A 26,082-nucleotide genomic window follows, 5' to 3' on the forward strand; every position below is an offset into this window, starting at 1 on the left:
ACATGAAATACCAGCGGCTGAATTAATAGTGATTCAATGTGGTACATTTGGTGGCAAAGGAGGCATGGAGTTAAAGGAGAAGCAATATAGACACCCCAATGAACAACGATGTCCATTAGAGTGTTGATTACTAACTTTATCCGCGGCTGTTTGCCAAACCATCCTACGAGGAAGAAGGATCATACTTGGCAGAAATCGGACACATGAACAATCAAGATCAACGGTGACGCCGAGATCATATGGGTAACTTCATTGCTGCAGCAACCTGGGTGTTATCGCATGTGTCCTCGTCTGACTCGACCAAGATCAGTGCTGTCCATCGCGGGGTTCTACTTGCATCTAATATTAGCTGCACTAAGGTTACCTTCGAGAGTGATAGTATGAATGTTCTCGCGGCAATGGAAAGCCCGGAGGTATATATGGGACCTGATGTTAATACTATCACCGAGGCCACTATTTTATCTTTAGAATTTTCAGAGATTTCCTTCATACACTGTAATAGAGATGCAAACCCAGTTGCAGATAACATAGCTAATCGTGTTGTAGTATTCATTTATCAGTCTTAGGAAGGAGATTCCCATGATTTCATTCTTCCTCACACCGTAAACGATATGGCTATTATTTGAGAAATAAAGTTTGAATCGTTCAGAAAAAAATGTAGTGCGTGCATTTTAGAAATGACTATTCCTGCATACTGTTCTTTTATACTACCTCCGTCCAAGTGTATAGAGCATGCGTGTAGTTCTAGGTTGTTAATTTAACTAGCTAAATATATATTATATGTAATAAATAATATATCATTAGATTCATATGAGAATGTAGTTTTTGAATATGTTATTTTTATCACATATAATATATATTTTGCTGGTTAAATTGACAACCTAAAACTACGCGCATGCCCTATACACTTGGACGGAGGTAGTAAGAAAAATATTATATATTGAAAGCCTGTGGTCGACTCTGCTAGAGTTGCTCCGAACTCGAGTCCATTAACCATCCGGCAGGGACAGGCCGAGCTCGAAACCCTCTTCCGCCGCCCTGCCTAAACCCCACCGCCGAAATGCTCCTTCGCCCGCTCCTTCGCCGCGGCGCCGCCGCGGTTTCGGCCGGCGGCCTCCGCGCTCCCGCCGTGCGCCCAGACCCGCCAGCTTGCTTAGCTTCCCTCCTCCTGGCCTCCCGCTCCTACGCGAAGGCCAAGGGTGGGGGCAAGCCGGCGGCGTCCACTAGTAACCGTGGCAAGGTTCGTGTCAAGGATCCCAAAGGCGTGGCGTCTGAGGACGCCTCCGCTTCAGGGGAATCCGCCGCATCCGCTGGCGGGGCAGATGAGATCGACGCCGAGTTCGAGATGCCCACTGACCCGCTGCCCCCGACCTACGACCCGGCGCTTGACGTCGGGCCCGGCGGTCGGCCGCTCTTCGCCTTTACCGACACCTTTGCGTCCTTCTCCCACCGCGGCGCCAATGCCTACGTCGATTTCTCGTACGCACCCATCCTCTTCCCTTGTACACTGTCGTCTCGATTGGATCCAAAATGCGGTGATGCGCGTGGTTACGTTTAGATGTATTCGTATTGTTTGTCAAAGTTCGGTTCTCGGTTCTCATTCTCGTGGCAAAATTGATGCTAATTACACCAAATAAAATGAAGTTCAATAGATGCCATGTGTAAGGCTGTATGCAATGCATTTTTTTTTCTATTTGTTTTGCTTCATCTCTGATCTCATAGTGAAGTGTGTATGCGTCCTGTTGCCATTTACACTTTCCCTTGGTTTAGTAATGTTTGAAGGTTGGTGCCATGGTCGCAAACTTAGCAGACTCATTCCACGTGATGATTTCCGCAATTGAACTATGTTGCTGATCGTCTAAACATGTGTATCTATTTAATGATATAGTTCTTTGTATCAACTTCAGTAATGTTAGTCTTCTTTTGCATCGTATTTTCCTTGTAATAATGTATTACACCTGTTGCACTGTTTTACTTTATTCGATGCAAGCGATCGTTTACTATCACGCCTGCAATCAAAGGTCAATTATTGGACATGTAGGATCTGAGTTGGTAATTGTGATTATGATTGTGTCCTCTGGTGTTAGTCGAGAACCCTTTTTGGGATATTAAGTATTTCATTTCTGTCCATTGTTTCAGTTTGGATGAATGGAAAGCCATGTTACCAGAGGGATTGCCAACAGGGATGATGAAGGAGTTTCAAGACACGAGGCGTTGCGCTGTGATGGTGAGGGAAAGCTTCCTAGACCTGCGGGATAACTTCCGGAGAATTGTTGATCCAGCCATTACAGCCAAGCGCAAAGGTGTGTTTGTACTTCTGTGATGTCATGTTACAGTGGCATATGCAATACTTATAGTTTGCCTTGTCAAGTCTTAATATTTCTTAGATGAACATGGTAGTATCTATTGGTTATTTGCATCCTACCGTAATATTGTCATTGATTGCGCCATCACACCATTCATTTGTGTTGCCTTAGTTAATTCATTCGTGTTTCCTTAGTGAATCGGCATACCCCAAATTGCCAGTGATTCGTTGATGATTTTCGTGTAAGGTAACTCGAAACTAAAATATATTTTATTATGAACTTCGAACGTTGATTTTGATTCAGCGTTATAACTTTCATAGCTATAATATCAAGAAGCAAAAAAGCAATTGAGATCAAATTACTTATCTGTAGAGTTCTTTTTTTCCATCAAGACCGTTCACAAAAGGTTTTTAATTTCATTCTTTGATGTTTTTTTTTTCAAAAAGCTCTGGTTTGATAGTGGTGCACACGGCAGAGCTTGGAATATGCGTTCATGATTGATGGCGCCATTTCAAAGTTGGATCAATTACTTTCTATTACACCGTATAGCTTTGTAGCCTGTGACACTCTTGCAAAAAAAAGCCTGTGGCACTCTGCTTTCTAATATCTGTAGGCATGAAAAAAGTAAATCCATATGTTGCTAGGGTAAATTTTGTTTGGTTTGCATCAGAATAAAAACTATCTCCCCGGAACCCACGGGCCATGGTGTAGATTCTTTTCTACCGACTGCACATTATCATTATCAATACATCCAATTTTAAATAATCGTGTAGGAACATGTTCCCTCTAACTTTATACCTTGGATTTATTAGGTTATGAACTGGCCCTAAGCATCTTCTTTTTGTATCTGTCCTCAGACACCAAAAGACAAATTATCTTGGATGGCCCTCGGAGTTGTGGTAAAAGCATTGCACTTGCGATGCTTGTGCACTGGGCCCGTACTGAGGGATGGCTGGTGTTCTATGTTCCCCAAGGGAGGGATTGGACTCATGGAGGATTTTTCTATAGAAATACCTACAGTGATTTTTTTGATACTCCTGTACAGGCTGGAAAGGTTTTGCAGGTGCTAATATCTACATGATGTCTGTATTCTGCTTTTTCCTCAGTATTTACAAAATTGCTTTATTGCAATATCATTATGTTCTGTTGCACCTTCTCTTGTTATTTCATCCTTTCTGTCTCAGCGCCCCAATTTTTTTGCTAGCTTAAAGCTGGTTCACCATTCATAATGTATTAATCACCTAATGCAGCAAAAGTGATATAACACATTACATTGTTCGGTGGTCAGGGCTTATTCATGAACATCTAAACATTTATTATCCTTTGCATCTGGCAGAGCTGTAGTATGCTTTCTTTCTTATTTAAAATTTCCCGGTGCATTTGTGAAGAAAATTTAAAAACTTTGGGTACCATAAGATTGCTTCTACATTTTGCTTGTAATTTGATAGTCTTTAAGTATTTGTTAATCATACTTTGCTTTTAAAAAAATAGTTGGATGGCATCTATTGTCAATGTTCCAGGGTGTCCGATGCTGCGCACGTTGCATCTACTAAATCCGTATGTGCAGTACTACAATTTTCCAGGGGTGCGTGGAAGTTAGCTATCCTCGTTCCAGAGCCATGACTTGGCTTCGAGATCTTATGGGTTTCAACTCTAGCCTACCCCAACTTGTTTGGGACTGAAAGGCTTGGTTGTTCTTGTACTGTAATCCTATCCTATATAACTAAATAGGTGATCCCCATTAACCTATTTCTCTCAACATGCAACCACGCCACCTGAACATGCATGGGAAAAAGCCCACCTCAGCATGCAACTATGCATGAGAAAATGCTCAAATGTTTTATGCTACTTATATTCAATTATACAATAATCAAATATATATTTAGTTTCAGTTCTTATATTATTATTTCGAAGTTCATGTTCATATAATCAAATCTCATCGAAATATATTGCAAGCAATTCCACAGCAATGTGTGGGGTATTATCTAGTTATTTTAATAAGGTGAACACAATTTCGTGCTGATGATTATATACGATACATGTTTCTGCTGTTGCTTCAGGATTTCTTGAAATACAACGAAACCCGCTTACAGCAGTTACCATGTCAAATTTTTGAGCCTATTCCCCTGGGAGAAGGTACTGGTGTTGGAATGATGAAAGGGGCTGACACAGTGGAAATGCCAGAAGGGTCCACATTGTATGATCTCATTCAAACTGGGATAACCCACTCGCATGCTGCAGTTGGTGTTGTGGTTCGTTTGAGAAAGGAGCTATCACTTGTTAAAGACGTGCCTGTACTGTTTGCCATCGACCAGGTATGCTTGGAGTGTTGAGGTCCATGCATGCGGCTTCTTTCAACTCTGATGGTTATAGTGATAGTAATGATCAGTCTCACTGAAATATGTTTCTTCCTTTTGCAGTATAACAGTTGGTTTACATTCACCGAGTTCCAGGAGCCTGTAACTGTTAGATCCTGTCGATCAATCCACGCGAAAGAGCTTACAATGGTTTGTTGCACCAAAGCTGCTTGCGTTTGTTAGCATTACTCTTGCTTACTCGCTGAAATTGCTTGTAATTTTCTCCTTCCAAAAGTGGCAAACACCTGTGTGTCCTTTCAGTCAAACTTTTCTATCTTTGACCCAGTTTGTAGAAAAAATAATCAAAATCCGCAATACTAATAAATACTCCCTCCGTTCCTAAATATAAGTCTTTTTAGAGATTTCACTACGGACATATGGAACAAAATGAGTGAATCTATATTCTAAAGTATGTCTATATACATCCGTATGTAGTTCCTAGTGAAATATCTAAAAAGACTTATATTTAGGAACGGAGGGAGTAATAAAGTTTATGAAAATATATATTTCATGATGAATATAATGATACTGATTTGGGATCGTACATGCTTTATGAACTTGGTCATTGATAGAAAGTTTGACTTTTGAAAAACTAATACACCTTACAAAAAATATCGGAGAGAGTATCTTTCTGGTTATGCAACTGTAGAAAGATTAAGGCCTTCTCCCTTTTCTGGTTATTCATTTTTCTTTACAGCCCTAGATTGTCCTGTTTCATTTATCTAGCTGATAGCATTGCTGTGATTTGTTTTTTCAAGTAAATGCGGTGTATGGGTTATAGTGTACCAAGAATTCTTAAATAAAATTTGATAGATCTGAGAATGTTGTTTGTCTTCGTTTTGGTCTAAGAAATCATATTGAAGTTTTCTCATCATGTGTCACTGGTAGAGCTTTTCTAACTACTTCTATTGTACTGTATAATTCATCATAGCTAGTTTTATTTGATAAATCTTTTCTTTCACCAACTCTGGATGGTCTGAAAATGTACATGCATGATTTTTTAAGCTCTTCTGACTAAACTGGTCACAACTAATTATGCTTTACATACATTGCTTACTTCAACAGGTCAATGCTTATAGGTCAATGCTTCACAATGATATGATGGTAGGAGCCTTCTCACATTCAACAGCAGTTGGCAAGCTAAGACAGGAGCTCCCGGATGTTCCCTCTGATGCTCGTCTGATTTTTCCGCGGTACACTGTAGATGAGGCAGAGACTGTGTGCCACTATTATATGAGGTACTTCCAAATAAAAGTTCTGTCTAGTGATAGCTTTTGAATATCATGCCATAACCTGCAATCCCATGTGCTTACAGAAGCTCTATTTGCGCGACCTGTGGCTTTTGAAAGGTTTTGTAACTTAATTCAAGCAAATGACCATTTTGATCTATTTGTTTGGCAGGCAAAAGATTATTCGCCGTGAAAGTTTTTCAGAGGAGAAGTGGAAAAAGATATACTATTTGTCAAATGGAAATGGCTCAGAGATGAGGTGGCTTGCTGCGTTTATATGAGGCAGTGAATACTCTAAGTTACTTAATAATTGTAGGTTGCCTGGATGTTTGGACAAGATTTGTGCTTTGATTTGAAATCCCCGGTTATCAGAAATTTTGTGTTCAATTTTGCATCTTCTTACTTAGTTTCTGATGCCAGGAGTGATATAGTATAAGAAAAACTGCCACTTTGGTTCCAGCATGCCACTTCCTCGCTGTTGTATACTTGTACTATGTCTTATGGAACTCCTGGGAGCAAATTGCTACCTAGTAAAATATCTAAGATTTTCTATCCCCACTAGAAGTGTGAAGATAATTTTGGCTGTGGCTCCAAATTTAATCCATGTGTTCTCACGAGTCACGACACATTCTTTATGGGTACTGACTAGGATTATAGTGAGCTGCCCTACTGATGAAGGATATGAAGAATAAGCAACTGGTATATGATCTTAGTAAAGCTTCAATATGTTTTGGTTCAAATATAGTATACTTCTCCCTGTTGGCCGGGCGCTGTAGCGATCAAAGAATTTGAGTTAGGGCATCTCCAATGGTTGTAAGATAGTTGTTGGTAATTATGACACATAGGATTTTTGATGATGTGTCTTGCAATAAATAAGGAAAGAGAGTAAGGTTGTATGTAAATTAACCAACACTCTTGCACAAGCTTCAATGTAGAATGAGAGAGCACATTATTTATTACCTCACATCTTTTTAAACAAACTAAATACAATTCATTGAAGTAGTTGTATGTTAAGGCGTTGGCTGATGACATGGCGAGATGTCCTTACAGGATGATCTATTAATGAATTCAACTTTATTGAAGAGGCACTTGTTACTAAATGAATGCTTAATAATCCGGCAAAGCCTTATTTTAAGTTTGATCTGATAAGATTTTGGTAAATGCTGTTTGCATCCTTTTCAATTATCAACCTTATTTGTGATTTTGCTAAGCTTGTGTTGATGGTTTAATTTGTTAATTTAGTATCCTATATGGCTCATTAAGCCCCTGTTCGGCAGCCCGCCACGGAGCAGAGCGCGAGGAGCGTCCTGTTAGCAATTCCTCAGAATATAACTAGGTGTCACTCCGCTCTGATGTGGAGTTGCGGAACGGAGAGAGTCCGAACAGTCTCTAAATAAACTTGTCATGATGAAAGGCCCTGCTGACGAGCTGATAATTTTTTCACACTCCTCTCTGCGTTTGCGTGCGTTCTGAATTACTGCCCCTATATGGTTTCTGCTCCTGCGTGATTATCCATCGATCGCCATCTATCTTGGGTCACATCTCAACCTCTTGATGTGGATTTCCCGCGGAAGCTTCTGACCTAATTCATTTCCGCGTCATTGATAATTAGTGGAGCATTTCATTTGTAGCCCTGCAGTGGAATCACGGTATGTAGTGTCGTAACGTCGAATACGTCTGTAATGCAATGTAATGTAATCTAACCTGCAAGCTACGCACGCCTTGCTTTCTGTCGTACCAAATTGACCCGTATTTTGAACTTTTCCCAAGAATCAGCATCACCCTCTGCCCTGCCGGTGCCGGGAGTGTCATTGAATTTTCTATTGCCAGGAACGTTAACAGGATACACGTCAATTTGCAAGCTTTTTGAGAGAGGCGACACATGTTAATCGCCCAAAATTCCCAAAAAACGTTTCACCGGTTTTACAGTAGCCACACATAAGCATTTCAACCATGGCAGAAATCTGAAAAGTCCTCGTGTCCCAAGCATTTCTATCGTGAATAATGCACGGCAACTTGCTAGAACGATGTAGAAACCCTCTCCTTCCCGGGTGGTAGGCCCCCACCCTTGTCCCCTAGCAGGAAGGATAAGCCCACACACAAGCCCTCCTCTGCCTTCTCCCTTGGTGCAAGGAGCTGGCTGGCTCCTTGATGCTGATGTGCCCATGCCCATGTGTGTGTGTGAGTGCCCACCCATATATAGCTTTCTCCCTCTGGCTCCTTGCTCCCCTGCCAATAGTTGATCCGTCCAGCAGCAGCAAGCAACCAGGTTCAGGTTTGATCCTCTAGCCTTTGCGGTTGCGTCCGTCGATTTGTCTGCCATGGAGGGAGGAGGCGCTCCTTCCGTCCAGGACGTGTGGGACTGGGAGGTGCTGCCTGACGAACACAGGAGCTTCTACGCCGAGAGCAGGGCTGCATCCCGTGCCCACGGCAGCGGCGAGGTTCTTGCCGGTAAGCTCGCTCTTGATCACGATTTTTTTTACTTCGGTTTCCACTCATGTTCCAATCCCTGTATTTGTAATTGTAACTGTAATTGATTGCGTGCGTACTCCAGATCACGAAACCGAGGAACCGATCCTGCCTCCCCCGTCACAAGTGGACGCTGGTAATGTTGACGAGTGTAAGGACATCGGCGTCGACGTCGTGCCGGCCGAGCCCAGATCAACTAAAGAGGGTAAAGATGAAGAACCCACGGTGACGGAGCTGCTAGTCTCTGACGGCGACGGGCAGGACAAGTTCCAGGCCTGTGACGACGCCAAGGAGGTGGACGACGATGGCAAGCAGATGGCTGCGGCAGAGGCAGTGGAATCAGCGCTTCCTCCTCACGAGTTCGCCGCGGGAGAGGAGGAAGAGGGCAAGAAGGAGGAGGACGGCGCGCCGCCGGAGTGCGTGGTGTTCAGCGTGGGGAAGCTGCGCGTGAACGCGGTCGGGGCGCTTTGCTCGTTCGGGGTGGCGGCGGCCACCGTCTGCGTGTTCCTCGTCGGCGGCAGGCTGCAGCACCACAAGCAGCACCAGCATCAGCAGCAGCAGAAGATCCAGCTGCAGTTCCTTGGCGATGATAAGGTTTGCTGACTCTGTCGCCACCTAATCCGATCCAGAGCATCAGAATCCTTTTCCTATTAGTAATAACTCAACTTAAATCAATTACAATATCAATCAACTATGCCTTTTTTTCTCCCGAGAAACACCGTACACACTCACATACACGAACTCCCTGTCTCTATGACTATGAGCACCTTCAGTAGATTGAGCCGACAGATATCCGATTGACGAAGTCTGTCACAGACGCATGGTGCACGGCCTAATTGGACCCATTCCAACACCGCAGTCCGCAGTTTTCTTCCCGGATTTGACCGCCATCCGCTTCTTGTGGAACTGAATCTTGAAATATTATTTGTCCAAGAGAAGACTGGCTGAAGTAATACATATGCTGTTGATCTGTGGATGTGCAGAGAATTCAGCAGGTGGTGCAGCAGACATCGAGGCTGAACCAGGCCATGTCATCTATGATGGGGGCAGGCGCGTCCACAAGGGCCAACATATCGTTCGGTGGCTTCTACGACGGCTTCTGATCCACCCGCCCGCGATTCAACTCTCGGATCAAGCACAAGCTGCTGGATTCAACTACGTACATCTGATGAAGAAAAAGCTAGCTCATGCGTTATAGCAAATCAGCAGCCTTGGTAGTGGTTGTCATGTACGTATAACATAGATCACGTGTCGTGTTTGTACATAATGCACGATATACTGGGTGTAAATAATTGGGACCGTGGCCGGGCCGGCTGTATGTGTATGCAGATGAGGATGGATTCATTAATAGATTTGTTATTAAGTTCATAGATAAGGGATAACGACCATGTCGTTGTGCTGGAACAGGCTGTCGCGGGGAGGCTCTTTCTTTCTTAACACGGTACAATCGAGATGCTTTATATACGAAAAAAGTCCAAAACAAACCTTGAAGTTATAGAGAAAAGCTAAATCAAATCATGAACTTTGAATCCCTAAAATCGGCACACCGAACTCACTGATCCTGGTCTATTTTAAATCCGGGATTTGCTGAATTGGGCCGGGCCCATTAGCGCAGTTGCGCACGCGCGCACCCTCTGCTCTGTTTTTATTTTTATTTTTTTATTTTCTTTTTGCTTTTTCACATGTGTATATTTTTTTCAGTATCCAATGTATTTTTTTAACATATATGTATATTTTTTGATAAACTTCCAATATTTTTCAACACATTATGTACATTTTAAAAGTACATCTTACAAAAACAATACATGGTAATATTTTTCTAAATAAATATTTTATATTTTCTAAATAACAATAAACATTTTATAAAATTGATATATATATTTTTGAGGTATAAATAACAATAAACGTTGAATGTTTGGCGCTAGGATTATGCTCCTACAAATTTATAAAATGCATGTTAGACCAACACGAATAGAATTAAAAATACGAATAGAACTAAAAATACGAATTGAATTAAAAATACGAATAAAATTAAAAATACAAATATAATTAAAAAAACCAAACATTTTTTGAAACAAAAAAGTCACAGAATTTGTGACAAAAATAGAAAACATAAATATTTTTAACTTCTGAACAATTTTAAAAATGCGCGAACTTTTTTTAAACTTTGTATTTTTTTTTGTTAGTGGGCCAATCCAATTTCTATCTATAAGAGTGCAGCCTAGCAGGTTATCCCGGTCGGGATTGTGGTATTGCCAGAATCCCGGTGTGCCAAACGGGCCTAGGGTTCAAAATAGACCGGGATTACAAGTTCAGAGTGTCAATTTCAGGGATTCAAAGTTTAGGGTTTGATTTAACTTTCGTCTATCACTTCAAGGTTTGTTTTGGACATTTTCCCTTTATATACACACACATATCTCTATACTATGAACGTGCACACATACAACATTCTGTATGGGCATCTCCGATATACTGCAATTTTGCCTATTTAGGCCCTATTTGGAACCACTCGGATTATATAATTCAGTTTTTATAATCTATTATGTCTTCAAACAAAACATATTATGGTATAGATTATAGAAACTAGATGGACATATTATTAAAAACTCACAATCTACTCTACCCCAGCTAAAATCAGATTATGCATTCCTAATGATGTTTTCGATGTTGGGAGTTTTTATCGGTCTTATTCGAGGAAGGGTTCTCACCATTTTTTATGGGCCTTTTATCACTTGATTCTTATTGACATTTCTATCAAGATTGTGTTAGCCCATGTCGTTAGCTTTCCAACAAACTTGGTTTCGTTGAATTTGGAGTCCGCATGCGAAAGTTAAGGCAGTTTCTGTGGCGAGGAGTAGTACCGCTTGTGCCTAACGGTAGTACCGCTCCATCGGACTTTATTTGCGCATCCTTTTTGCCTCGGCATGGCTGGTGAACCTACTGAGCGGTAGTACCGCTCCGTCGGACTTTATTTACGCATCCTTTTTGCGTGAGCATGGCTGGTGAATCTACCGAGCGGTAGAACCGCTCCCATGAGTGGTAGTACCGCTCTATGCGGGCTGTGAAGCATAACGGTTGGTTTTTCCCCACCTATAAAAGGGGGTCTTCTTCCTCATTGAACCTTATCTCTTTAGCTCGTGTTCTTCCCTCATTGTTGACCTACTTCGAGCTTGCTAACTCTCAATCCCTCCAATGATTCTTGCTAGTTCTTGAGGGAAAAGAGAGAGGAGATCTAGATCCACATTTCCACCAACCACTTTCTCCTCTAAGTGAGGGGAACCGTTTGGGTCTAGATCTTGGAGTTCTTCGTGTTCTTCTTTGTTCTTCATCTCATTTTACTCCCTTGCATTAGTTGTTTTGGTGGGATTTGGGAGAGAAGGACTTGGGCACTCTGTGTGCCCTTGTCATTGCATTAGGTGCATCGGTTTGAATTCTCCACGGGTGATACGTGGAAGTGAGAAGCTGAGAAGCTTATTACCCTTGGGTACTTGGTACCCCTAGAATCTTGGTGGTGCCTCGGAGCTCAATCATTGTGGTGTAAAGCTCCGGGCAAGCGTCGGGGTCTCCAACTAAGTTATGGAGATTGCCCCGAGTATTTGTGGTCACCTTGAAGCCATATGCCATTGTGGTGAAGCTTCGTGGTGTTGTTGGGAGCCTCCAATTAAGTTGTGGAGATTGCCCCGACCTTGTTTGTATCAAGGGTCCCTTAGTGGAATCACGTCATCTTGCATTGTGCGAGGGCGTGAGGAGATTACGGTGGCCTTAGTGGCATCTTGGGGAGCATTGTGCCTCCACACCGCTCCAATGGAGATTAGCATCCGCAAGGGTGTGAACTCCGGGATACATCATCGTCTCCACCTGCCTCGGTTATCTCTTACCCGAACCCTTTACTTATGTACTTTACTTTGTGATAGTCATATTGTTTCTTGTCATATATCTTGCTATCACTTAGTTGCTTATCTTGCTTAACATAAGTTGTTGGTGCACATAGTTGAGCCTAGTTGCTTTAGGTTTTGTGCTTGAAAAATTAAACGTTAATTTTATTCCGCATTTGTTCAAGACTAAACCGTAATTATTTTAAAGCGCCTATTCACCCCCCCTCTAGGCGACATCCACGTCCTTTCAATTGGTAACAGAGCTAGGTCTCTCTTTATTAGGTTTAACCACCTAGAGAGTAAGGATGTCGACTAGGAGTTTAGGATTCACTTACACTCTTAGTTTCGATCGCACAAATTTTGATGTTTGGGTAATTCACATGCTTAATCACTTTTGGGTCTTGGACCCAAATTTAGAGCGAATTGTAGATATGGGTTTTCTCCTCCAAAGGATTCTCAAAATATATCTTTAAAGGATGAGAAAAACTCTTATCTCGATGCTCAAGCTTCTAATGTGCCTTTTGATGCTTTGAGCAATGTAGTTATATTTCAACTCATGCCATTCCGGGATGCTCATGAGTTGTGGACAAAGCTTCAAGATAAATATGGTACGTCCAAGATTTGTGGGAATGATTGTTATCCCTCCACCTCCGGTCATGTGGTCTTCTCAACTTCATCTACTTCACCTACATGTGGATTGCCACAAGGTAATGATATGGTGAGTAGTGGAGATCATTGCAATGATGATAGTGGGCTTATTGTTGATGATCCTTCATCACTATATTATTGCAATGCTTCATCTTTGGGCGTTAACACTTTGAGCACTCTAAATATTTTACAGGCTTGTATTGATAGTCCGTGCATATCATGTAAAAACTGCTTGACTAAATCTCATGATGATACGATTTCTATATCTTGTTGCCATGATAAAAATGTATCTATTTCCTCGAGTTGTTGTGCTAACAACGTAGAGGAAATCCATCACTCCATGGAACAAGATGTGGCCTTAAATGATGCTTCAAGGGATCCCACATCATCATCTATTGTTTCTCACTTTTGCCTTATGGCTAAGGCTTCAAAGGTATCTCCTACTTTGAATCCCAATAAATCTCATGATGATGATGTTGATGATAATGAGGATGAGGATAAAGATGAAGAGAGTGATGATATTGCATCCTTAAAAATTAAGGGTGAAATGATTTTTAAATATCTTTATAAGAATAAACTTGCTTGTTCCAACTTCATGGAAATCATGTCTATTGCCACCGAGGGCAAGAAATATATGGAGTAGTTGGAAGCTCATCTTGATTTGCATGAGGCCACCATTGAGACAATGGAAGGTCATGAGCGTGATTACGCTAATGAGATCACAGAGATATCTCAATCTCTTGAAAATGAACAATCCACCAAGGAATCTCTTGATGAGACCTTTGCTCTTGAATTATCTAGATTAAAGGAATCTCATGATAGAGCTCTCGATGTGGCTAATGATTTTAGAACTAAAAATGATAAGCTTGAAGTTGCACATGCTAAACTCCGTGAGGACTATGAGCACCTCGAAAATGGCTCAAGGGCTATTAAGAGTTCTCTCATCGAACTCACCGAGTCTCATGCTCAACTTGAAGCTTCATATGCTAAAGAGCTTGCCTAGTTGCCTTATCCTCTTATTGCTAATGATGATGCTTGTGCTACTAACTCTACTTCTTGTGAAGCATCCATTTGAAAGGAGAATGTTGAGATAAGGGCTCAACTTGAGTTGATATCTAGCAATTATGGGAAATTGGAAGAAAGTCATGTAATGCTCACAAGCTCTCATGATGATCTTCTAGCATCCCATAATGTGATAAAATTAGCTCATGAGGCTATTACTACCAAGGTAACATCAAGTGAGCCTCATGTGGACAGTGACACTACTTCTAGTCAAAATGCTCTATTGCCATGTGCTAGTCCTCGTAATTCTTCTACTCATAATGTTGCTACCTCTTGTGATGAATTACTTTCCTTGCATTGTTGCTCTAATAATGAAGCTTATACTTTCTCTAGTACTTGTGTTGATACTAACCATGTAGAGGAAATCTAAGAGCTCAAGGCCCAAGTCACTTTTTTGAAGAAAGACTTGGAAAAGAGTCATGAAGGGATGTCCACACTCAACAATGTCTTGTGTGCGCAAAAATCCCCGAATGACAAAGATGGACTTGGATTCAACTCCAACAAGAAGAAGAAGTCCAAAAACTTCAAGAAGAAGGGCCAAGAACAAGTCAAGAATTCGGCCAAGATTATTTGCTTCAAGTGCAAAATTGAAAGGCACCATGTTAGATCTTGCCCACTAAAGAAGAAGCCCCAAAGTCACAAGCAACAAGGGAAGCGGCCACAAGTTCAATCACATACTCAAATACAAGTTGAAGGAAGGCCTCTTCCCAAGAAGACCCAAGCCAACACTCCTCATGTTGAGAAATCAATAGGGAAGAAATTAAAGGGTAGATGTTGCTACTTATGTCATGAGAAGGGTCACTTTGCTTCTTCTTGCATGAGAGGTAATTTATCCAACCCAATCATTATTGATGATATCTATTCTCTTGGGAAGGATAAGGTTGGCAATGTGTTTGCCAAGTTTGTTGGTACTCAAAGTGGTGTCAAGAAAAGTACCATTTGGGTTTCCAAGCCTATTGTGACTAACCTCTTAGGACCCAACGTGGTTTGGGACCAACAAGCTCAAACTTGATCAATAGGTGATTGTGGAGGACATTGGAGACTTGGATACATAATGAAGAATTAAGGGGTCTTCATCATTCATATTATCTCAAGCCAAGTCATTTGGATTATCGAGTTTCTATCTTATATCCAATGTGCCTCCTTACGGTAACTTGTACTTAAACTGTTTACATTGTTAGTTACTTGCCCCTTTGCATGTTGTGGTTTTGTACCTTGCATGTGTTTGTATATGTTGTGCTTCCAACTTGCTTATCTTGAGTAATCGAGTATGTGTATGTTGGTTTGAATATCATGTACATGTGAGTTTTGTATTGAGCCTTTTTGCATCTTAGTTTGTATCTTTGTTGGCTCTTGTGAGAGATTAATGGATTATCCCATTGTGGGGGAGTGATGTGTGTTGCACACCTCACAATCCTATAAATGTGTATACATGGGGAATACCACTTGGTATTGATATTTCAAGATTATCTAGTTTCTATGTGGTATGTCTTACTCATGAGAAATTCAAATTCTATATGGTCCATTAATTATATCTTGTTGGTTTTAATTTTCCACTTGTTAATATTGTTGGGTTATCACATTATGGGGAAGTAATATGCTATGTGCATATTACAAGCCTAGAAAATGTGTACATTTGAGGTATTGCCACTTAGTGTTGATATTGTAAATTATCTTGTTCCTAGGTGGCATGTTAGCTCTTCAAGTGTCATTTGCTTGCGTTTTAGGGGTAAAAGATGATGTTGGATATATTTGCGATCTACCAATGGGTATTATTGTAACGACTAAGATGCGGCCCTTTTCCTATTTAGGGGGCGATGCCCCAAAAGGGAAAGAGGCGCATCTAAGCGTTTCGCAAGCGAGATAATCATAGCAGAAACATAAATTAAGATTGACAAATAGGGGATACATTTGCCATCTGACATAGTAACATAAAGTTTACATCCACACAATTATTCAGACAAGATAGTCCTGCTACGGGCTACATGAAACAAGGAAAAGACTATGATATCCCGCATGCTCGCCCACGATCACGACCACGGCCTCAGTCTTCCGGATAGTTCACGTACATACGGTCGTTCTCCTCATCGTACTGCCACGCCAGCTGCGTGTCATCTGGATCTCCTGCGTCGGGCGTACCTGTACCTATTGGGGGTGTTGTAGTAAACTGTAAGCCACGGGGACTCAGCAGTCGGATGACCTTGGTACCGAAACTAGTCAAGTTATTAGGTGAGGAAGGTTCAGTGTTTAGGTTGCAGCATCCTAAGCATATATGGTGGCTAACTTACGAAGATCAGAGTTATGATATGGTGGTCTACGCGAGCGGTCGAAGACTAGGTGATCACTAAGTGATCCTGAACACCTACTTACGTCAAACATAACCCCATCGTGTTCCCGATCAAAGAGAGGTCTTCGAAAGAGACAGTCACGATTACGCACACAGTTGGCAGTTTTATTAGAGTTAGTTCAAGTTATCTATCACCGGATGTTAACAAATTATCCATGTTGCCACATAACCGCGGGCACGGCTTTCCGAAAGATTAAACCCTGCAGGGGTGCTCCAACTAGTCCATCACAAACGGTCACGGGCCGCAAATAATCCTCTATCACGAATCTCGTGATCTCATCGGATTCCTTAGAGGAAAACCTCAACTTTGAGGAGACCCAAAGTTTCAGCGGGATTCCTATATGCAAGATATATCGCTAAGGTAAGACAAATCTAGCAAGACCTCCCATCATGCCAACGACCCCGATAAGAGCCGCGTATCTTAGTCTCAGGACACGTCGGATGAGCACTATGTACGGTGGCCGGATAGACATCCCCCGAGTTGCCCCGGGTGGCCCCGCAAGTGGCTAGCTTTGGACCAACGCTCATAAGGAGCACTGGCCCAGGTTGTTGATTAAATCCTCGGGGTAGCTATTCCCTATGAAAATTATTATTAGGTGATTAGCAAATTAAAACCAATGTTGGGTCCTGCCGGACAAGCCTTAACACTACACGATTTATCAAGGGGTTCCCCATAACAACCCCGAACGTGTTAGGAGCGATCAGTTATGGAAAACAAACACCGGTAGCCGAAACTAAGGCGGCAATAACGGAACAAATCACCCGGCAAAATGCTAGGCCTTCCATCATTTACCAAGTATATAGGTGCATTAATTAAATAGCAGTTTAAACATAATGATATCAAAATACTCATGTCATCACATGAGACAACTAGCACTTGCAACTAGCAAAGCTAATCATTAGAAGCCGAGCAAGCCTACTTAGCCAAAAAACATTAGCTAGGAGGGGATGATGTTTGGGTTTCACGGCAATATCACGAGGCAATTATATCAAGTGGTAGGCAGCGAGCATTTATCGAAGGAAACGTGATTGTAAGCATAACAAAGCTAGATACGGTATTGTCACGCCCAAGATGCAAACCTATCCTCAATTTGGCACGAGGGCCTCGTCAGGGATAGAAGCGCATCTCGTCGTGTCGCAAGAATGGATATCATTACAAGTACATGTACTGAAAAGAAGAGTTATATAATAGAATTGGCTTACACTCGCCACAAGCTACATCAGAGTCACATCGGTACAATACATAAACATCATGATGAAGAGCAAGGTCCGACTACGGACGAAAACAACGAGAAAATAAGAACGACGTCCATCCTTGCTATCCCAGGCTGCCGGCCTGGAACCCATCCTAGATCGATGGTGAAGAAGAAGAAGAGGCAACTCCAAATGAACAATCAACGCGCTCGCGTCAAGTAACCTTTACTTGTACCTGCAACTGGTGTTGTAGTAATCTGTGAGCCACAGGGGACTCAGCAATCTCATTTCCAAAGGTATCAAGACTAGCAAAGCTTAGTGGGTGAGACATGGTTAAGTGGTGAGGTTGCACCAACGGCTAAGCATATATATATGGTGGCTAACTTACGAGTACAAGAAATAAGAGGGGGAAGATCTACGCATAACAGACGTGAACTACTGATGATCAAATGAATGATCCTGACCACCTACCTACGTCAGACATAACCCCACTGTGTCCTCGATCGGAGAAAGAACTCACGAAAGAGACGGTCACGGTTACGCACACAGTTGGCATATTTTAATTAAGTTAACTTCAAGTTATCTATAATCAGTGTTAAACAAAGTTTCCACATTGCCACATAACTGCGGGCACGGCTTTCCGAGAAGATTTAACCCTGCAGGGGTGCTCCAACTAGTCCATCACAAATTACCACAAGCCGCATAGAAATCCTCAATCACGAAGCTCACGATCTCGTCGGATTCCCTAGTGGAAAACCTCAACTCTGAGATTACCCAAAGCATCACCGGAATCCCGATGCACAAGATATTTCGTCAAAGGTAAAACTAACCCAGCAAGGCCGCCCGACGTGTCGACGATCCCGATAGGAGCCGCGTATCTCGTTCTCAGGACACGACGGATGGAAAAGCCTACAAGTACCAATCCTCGAGTTGCCCCGTGGTGGCCCCGCAGTCTTTCCACTTTGGACCAACACTCATGAGGAGCACTGGCCCGGGGGTTGATTAAATTTCGTCGGGTTAATTAGTCCCTATGCAGTTCATTAGTTATTAGGAAAATATAGTACCAAAGTTGGGCCTTGCCAGACCAGCTTTATTCTAAAACGAATTATCAAGGGGGTCCCCATAACAACCCCGATCGTGTTAGGAGCGCTCATTTATGAAACATAACACCGGTAGCGAAAAACTAAGGGGCAAAGGTGGAACAAAACACGAGGCTAGAAAGGCCGAGCCTTCCACCTTTTACCAAGTATATAGGTGCATTAAATTAAATAGCAATTAATATGGTGATATGACAAGGAACCCATGTTATCACATGGAAGCAACTACACCTGCAACTAGCAACGCTAACAACATGGTTAATCAAGCAGTAACATAGCCAATCAGTGGTTTGCTAGGTCGAACAGGTTGAAGGTAATCATGGCATTGTTGAGAGGCTGATATTTAACATGTGATAGTCAACGAGACATAAACGTTAGAAGCGGTAAAACTAGCATGGCAATGATAGTAATGGTATCTGGGGAAATGGTCATCTTGCCTGAGATCCCGCTTGGAAGAAGAACAACTCTGAGAAGTCGGCGAACCAACGTAGTCGAACGGGTCTTCACATTCCGACACGCTTGCGGAACTCTATCGAGACGGAGCAAACTGGAAACAAACATCAACACAAATATTCACCACACGATGCACAACATGATGCACAACCTACCATGATGCATGATCAGTTCAATGATGCAAGGGATGGCATGGCAATTCACCTCAGACAAACACTACACATTAAGTGAAGCTCGATATGCAATGAGTTGCATATCGACGAAAATCCACATTTAATTATTAGTTCACTCCCGTTAATTTACCGACAAGATTAAATTGTTGTTAACATGGCAAGGGGTGAAGCGGTGATTCTACCTGACATCCTAGACGGTTAACACGTGGAACATAGAGCGGAGCTACGTCACAACAGGCATGCAACACAAGATAATTATGCTATGAATGCGTCAGGCATGCGAGTTCATTACATCACGACAAGGAGGGAAAAGAAGCATGTGTCGCCACGGCAAGCAAGAGGGAACCATGGCGGCAAGACGGAAACGAAGCCATGACTACATTCCTATCCCGATAACTCGTCGAGATATCGTGCCAACATATAGGAAGCGTGTGCGGGAACGTTAAATAAAGATGGGGTGATCCCGCTACCGGGTTCCCATGTGTCGGGGCTCAACGAAAGAGGGACAACGTGCAATGGCAACATACGACACAAACATACGATACATCTCATACATCACATGCACATGGGCACGACACGTCCCATCGGTATACCTTCGAAGCGTGCGAATCGGAGGGGATAAGTTCGTAGCGGACGTCGTGGAAGTCGTGGTCGTCGTCTCATCGACGGTAGTCATACACTTGGCGTCGGCACACGAGTCTTCACATCGGTAGTCGAACACGTTCTGAACACGTCCGGGGGTCGTCGAGGAAGTCGTGGTACTCGCCGAATTTGTCGATGACTCACGGCAGGCGGGGATGGTGCACGCGGCGACGACATTCAACACAACAACAACATCACGGCAGCAGCTACGGCTAACAGTTGCGACAGGTATCGGCGACAGCATCAACAACCGGCATGGCAACTAGCCTAGCAGCAGCAATCTATAGCGGCAGCAGCAAAACGCAACAACAAGCCGCGGCAAAAACATCATCGGCTTAGCAGCAAAGCAGGCTAGTACTAGCAACTACAACAAGTAAACAGGCGGGCAGCTACAGCAAACGGCAGCCTAGCACAGCAACTAGCAGGCAAGCTAGCAAGCTATGGCACATCACCTAGCAGGAGCAACACCTACCGCAGCGCAGCAGGCACTAGCAATCTAAGCAGCAGCCAGCAGGGCAGGCAACGACATCAGGAAGAGCAACTCCAAGCAGCTAGCTACGCAGCAAGCAACAGCTACAGCTGCAGCAGGCCACGCAAGCAAGCGCGACAGGAGGAGGCCAACGAGGCAGCAGCAACACCTCGGCAGCGGCGCAAGCAGGCCACGGCGGGTGTGGGGAACGGCCATGGCGGGGCGACGCCGACGGAGGCGAGAAGCACGGCGGGCAGGGCGACGAGCGGAGCACGGAGCACCTCGGGCAGGGGAACGGCCATGGTGACATCCACAACATAAGACACGGCAAGCAGCAAGAGCAAGGCACGCAGCGACAGGGCGGCGCACCGGCGAGCACGACAAGAGGCGAGGGCGAGGCGGACGAGCATGGCAGCGCGCGGGGGAGGAGCAGCTCGAGGCCTGGCGGGCGAGCAGTGCGGCGGAGGAGGGGGTCGGGCCATGCCGGACGGAGGCGCGCGAGCGCCGACGGGAAGCTTGTGGAGGCGGCGGCGCACGGCCATGGCGAGGCAAGGTGAGGCCGAGGCGAGCTGCGGGAGGCCAGGGCGTCGTGCAGCTCGGGGAACGGCGGGGTCGGGGCTAGGGTGAGAGGCTAGGCAGGGGAGGAGATGGATCGGGGCACACTACGGGAGGAGAGAGGGTTCGGGCAGGGGAAGAGGAGAGGGACGAGGGAGAGGGGATCGGGGGAACAGGGCGACGGCCCTGCGGGAGGACGAGGGGAAACGGGCTGGGCGCTAGGGTTGGAGTGGGGGGTCTAGCTGGGCCTTGGCCGGTTGGGCCTCTGCCTCTCTTTTGTATATTTTTTTTTTTACTTTTAGAACAGAAAAATCTTAAAACAAAGGAAATTTTTTAACAAAAATAAAAAAGGCTTTTGGCTCCTTTGAAAATTAAACCCCAACTATAAGAAATAGATTGGGCTTTTAAAATAATAAGATGAAACCTTTTGAAGAAATAATAAAAACCCTTTTTACAAAAGAATAAAATCAAACCCCTTTTAGAAATAAAAATGCAACTCTAGTTGAAATGAAACAAAAGAAGAAATAAGAGAAAAACCCAAGGGGTTGCCCCCATCTTTTAACAAAAGGAGTTTTAAAAGAAGACGATTTTTAAAAGGGGTTAAAACGGAATCTTTTACACAACCCCAAAATAAATAAAAGAGAAGAGAGGAGGGGAGTTTCTATCACACTAAGACTCGGCGAGCACTCGAAGCACACACACTCAAAACACCACACGCGACAGGCGATGCAAGATGCCATGCATGATGCGACGATGCAAACTAAATGATGATGCAACAAATAAAATTAACCACACAACGGAAACGGAAAATAAAGGGGAATCTTCTGGGGCGTCGGTCTCTGGCTGTCACAGGTATCAAGGTCACGGTCATCTTGCCTGTGATGTCTTCAACTTGGAACTGCTCTTGATCGTCCTGCACGTACTCCCCAGAATCCACGTACTTGCTCTCCGATCCCGGTGCTACCCAAGATAGAAATAACAGCCAATGAACACCAACACAACCTGATGCCACAAACAACATTATGCATGAGATGAGAATGAAGCATGCATCACTATTCTAGTCACTTGCATATGCATGAGAAGAAAAGGTAAACTTCTGGACAGAACTTCTCACACTAAGCTATCTTGACATGCATGAAGATGGTAGGAACAGGTGCATCACGGGAAAACAATGCAAAAACATATAAAGAACGTTGAGAATGGAGCTACGGATCAACCGGAGACTACGAAACAAGATATGGAGTCGTACAGTTCAAATCCACCACAAGCACACTCCAATGGCACTCTTCTGGTGTTCCCAGGTTTCCACATGATCAAACAAACAAATATAAGTGGGGTGGTGCAGAGAATCTCACCACACCACCAACAATACTCACACAAGCTTCAAAACAACTAAAACATGCAATCTGTCCTAAACAACATCATAGCAGTTTGTCTACAACATTCAAAGTACCTACAGCCATCCAAGAGCCAAACAAGATATGTGGCAAAAGCCATTCAAAAGCTCTACAAGCCTGAGCAATAAGCTACTGCAAAGGCATCACACATGAGAAGATCTATGGTCACAAACTTGGACAAAAATAACAGATTTCTGGGACTTTGTGAAAATCTCAGATTTTCACCAGCTGCTTATGCTCTGAAGCATTTTGACAGCCTCCAAAATGATATCTACAGGAAGTGAAAATGCATGAAATTTAACAGAGAGCTAGATAAACCCAAAAGCTTACGAACCTTAGTTTGTTGCAGGGGCTGATTCCCAACACATGAGCTTGTGCAACCACATCAACAAGGGAAGAAAATAACATCAGTTTCTCAGATTTAGTGAAAATCACAGATTTTCACAAAGCTGACAATTTCAGCCACATACCAACTTTGACAAGGCACAACTAGCACATACAAACTCCTATGTATAAAACAAAGACTCCATGTTGTAGAGGGGTTCACCCACTACTGCCACATCAAGGATTCATCCTCATAGGCCCAACACACCACATGTCACCAAGCTCTAAACATAGCATCAAGACAGAAAAAATGACAGTTTATGGAGTTGCTCTAAAGTGAAATCTGATTCCACCAATGGATTCCTCGGAACTTTCTACCCCAAAAACATATATTATACTTGGGTACTTGCATATAACATGTGGGCACAAAGTTAAATCGAAAAACTACATAGAAATCCATAAGGCCAAATAGTGCATTATCACATGTGATGTTCACTATATCATCACCTACACTTGCATCCACATCACACAATCCTAATAGTGACCATGAGGGGTTAGCCCTCATGCTCATGTGCCTAAGCACCAATCACACACCTACATACATGCAAGCACTCACTATGCACCTGCACATGCTAGATCAACTACACACACCTACACATACCTAGGTGTTTAAAGATACACCCCTGGTACTAAGGCAACCATGACACCTTGCTCATGTGTGTGTTTCACACACACACACACACACACACAAGCACCACATGTGCACACCCACACACCTACACGCAACTACATGTATGCCCACCCTATACACATACACACCATACATACTCATACATGCATGTAACTAAGCACATCAGGGAGAAGATCTACCCTGGTATTAAATTCTAACATAAACAATCTTGCTGCAAAAGTAAAAGAAAATAAAATAAAAAGAAAACTAAAAGGAACAACAACAACAAAACCAAGAGGAGGACCGTGGGATCGAACCCACGTCTCCCTTGTAGTACCACACCGCACACACCACTACACTAGCACTCGACGTTCGACAGAAAGGGGAAGGGAATCAGGAAATGCTTCCCTGTCGAGCTACTGTTCTACGAAAAATCGAAATTAAAAAGGGGCGCCTTGGGTTATCGAACCCACGACCACTCGCGCCAAAACACCACTGCTACCACTCGGCTACACACGCGACACTTAACAAAGAGGGTGAGGTAACTCTCTCGAGTAACCCCCCTCTGCTACTCCTACAGTCGACGGCGACCGGAACACGGGAAGATCACCGCCGACGCTACAGACCAAATTGGGCGGAGCGAGCTGGCGGGGAGGAAGAGGGGTTCGAAAGGGACCCATTTTCCTCCTAAGCACACCGAGAGGTGCACTACTGCGGCGTTCCTACGACACGACGGCGACACTGCTACGGTTCTAGGAGGGGATCTACTAGCAGGGAATGGGAGGAGATCGTTGGGCTAGCTCACCCTACGCATCGAGGAGGACGGGCACGACGTGGAGGAAGAAGACGACGAAGAGGAAGAAGAGGCTGCAGTTGATCTCGTCGGAGCATAGGAGGAAGAAGGTCGTCGTGGACGTCGAGGAAGAAGGGGCTGCTTGCTGCGGGAACGGCACCTCCGGAGACACCGCGTCCTCCTGGTGCCGTCGAAGGGGCGAAGGGGCTTCATGATCTGCTGTTGCTCGAGCTCACCGAAGGCCTCTCATGGCGCCAGCGTCGCGAGGGGCCTTCCTGACAGCGCGAGGGGGAGGAGAAGGGGGGAATGGGTCGACCTAGGGTTGGAGAGGACGGCGAGCAGCTTATATCACCTAGGGAGGCGCGCTGGAGCCGCAGGATCAAGGGAAGGATGGATCGGTGGTGGGGGAGCGTTCGTACAGTGGTGACGACAGCGAGGAGGAAGAAGGTTCGCCGGTTGGGCCGCGCTAACGCTCACAGAGAGGAGATGGGCTGACGGGAAGGAGGAAGTCCACCCTGTTGCCGCCACTTAAACAGAAAAGAAATCATAAGGGTTTTTTCCTTTTTTTAAACAAAACAGAGCCAAACAATACTACCTAGGCGAAATTGTGGACCCAAAAAGAAAATAAAAATGCACGTGGTCATAGGGGAATTATGACCCATTTAAATAAAATGAAAAGAGGATTTTGGGGCATTTAAAAATAAATTCAAAACAGATTTAAGTAAATGTGTTTTCAAGGTTTAAACCACAAATAAATCAAGTTTTAAAACCCCTTGACACATTCTAAACCCACAAGGATTAGCACTAAAAGAACAACATTTTTAAATCAGGTTTAAAACAAGTTTCAACATGGGGTTTTCCAAATAAAAAGGAGAAGGAGCTCTTATTGGAATATAGTTTGAAACCAAGCATGGTTTGACCTCCTCATCACCCATACATCACATCCCACTCATGAAAACAAGCAACACATCATTACCAAATCTACAACAATGAACAAGCAACACCACCACAAGGGTTGACATGAAATCATAAGGCCATATGCAAAGGGGAGACACACCAAAATCATAAGAGATGACACCTGAAATCACAACTCATAAGCAATGTCACATGGATCCAACATGAAAGGATTCCAAATATGGAAAATTACCTCTGGGCCATTAAAATTATTTCCAAAATACTTCTTGTCCTTGACAATTGGTATTCCCATCATGTGGTAAAAATTGCTAATCATCTTTACATTGGATTTTGTGTTTCGTTTGTCTTCCTTGCCTCTTGTGGATCTATTTTAACATGTCTAGTGTTTGTATAGATATAGAGAAAGTGATGACCCCATCTTGTGCATTTAGTATTTAAATGCAAATTCTATATAATGCACATCCCTTGGGGGAGCTATCCTATTTTCTTTAGAACACTCTCTTTATTCGTCCATCATAAAATCTTTTGATCCCCATCATGTGTGTCGATGGGAGGCAAGTCTTGATCTTTATGATGCTTTGTGCCATCATTAAAATTTGTCGAGGTTTTATTTTGGAACCTAGCTCTCTTTTGGAAACTAGATACCTCGTGTTTGTTTTTCTTCAATTGGTATCTTGTTTCCTTTTATTTGGCATGTGTCAATGGATATCTCATTCCTTGAGGTATCTTTTAATTGATATCCTTCAAGTGATAGTTTTCCGTTGGGATCTTATTATCACTTGATACCTTGTCTTTTGGTGACTTATCAACTTTGTGTTGAGTTGATTCTTGAAAGCCTTGAGCATGCGTATTTACTATATATAGCTTCTTTTGCATGCTTTCTTTCCTTGACCCGATATATAGGGGAAACTCCACCTTGTCATAAATTGGCTAAAGTGTGCATGAAATTCAATTTCATATCTATATGCACATATTTATGTGGAGTTTGTCCTATGTATTGTTGGTTTTCTAACTCTTTGGTCCCAATGAGTTTGGGCACCATTTTGTTTGTTTGTTGTTCTAGGAACAATTGGAGATGCATTGGATGCTCGGTGAAAGGATCGATAT

At 43.4% G+C, this 26,082-nt stretch overlaps 2 protein-coding genes across 2 annotated transcripts; both read left to right on the forward strand.

The window, feature by feature from the left end:
- The first annotated feature begins 970 nt into the window (after positions 1-970).
- On the forward strand, positions 971-6,450 carry LOC123431389. Its single transcript, XM_045115189.1, has 7 exons — positions 971-1,479; positions 2,140-2,303; positions 3,164-3,369; positions 4,367-4,621; positions 4,727-4,813; positions 5,729-5,901; positions 6,065-6,450. Exons 1-7 carry the CDS (start codon positions 1,061-1,063, stop codon positions 6,171-6,173), a joined length of 1,413 nt encoding a protein of 470 aa, XP_044971124.1. The 5' UTR covers positions 971-1,060; the 3' UTR covers positions 6,174-6,450.
- Positions 6,451-8,019: 1,569 nt separating this feature from the next.
- On the forward strand, positions 8,020-9,729 carry LOC123431400. Its single transcript, XM_045115195.1, has 3 exons — positions 8,020-8,343; positions 8,447-8,955; positions 9,345-9,729. The coding sequence occupies exons 1-3, from the start codon at positions 8,214-8,216 to the stop codon at positions 9,462-9,464; spliced, it is 759 nt and encodes a 252-aa protein (XP_044971130.1). The 5' UTR covers positions 8,020-8,213; the 3' UTR covers positions 9,465-9,729.
- Positions 9,730-26,082: the final 16,353 nt, after the last annotated feature.

This window comes from Hordeum vulgare, chromosome 1H, assembly GCF_904849725.1.
Source record: "Hordeum vulgare subsp. vulgare chromosome 1H, MorexV3_pseudomolecules_assembly, whole genome shotgun sequence".
NCBI lineage: Eukaryota > Viridiplantae > Streptophyta > Magnoliopsida > Poales > Poaceae > Hordeum > Hordeum vulgare.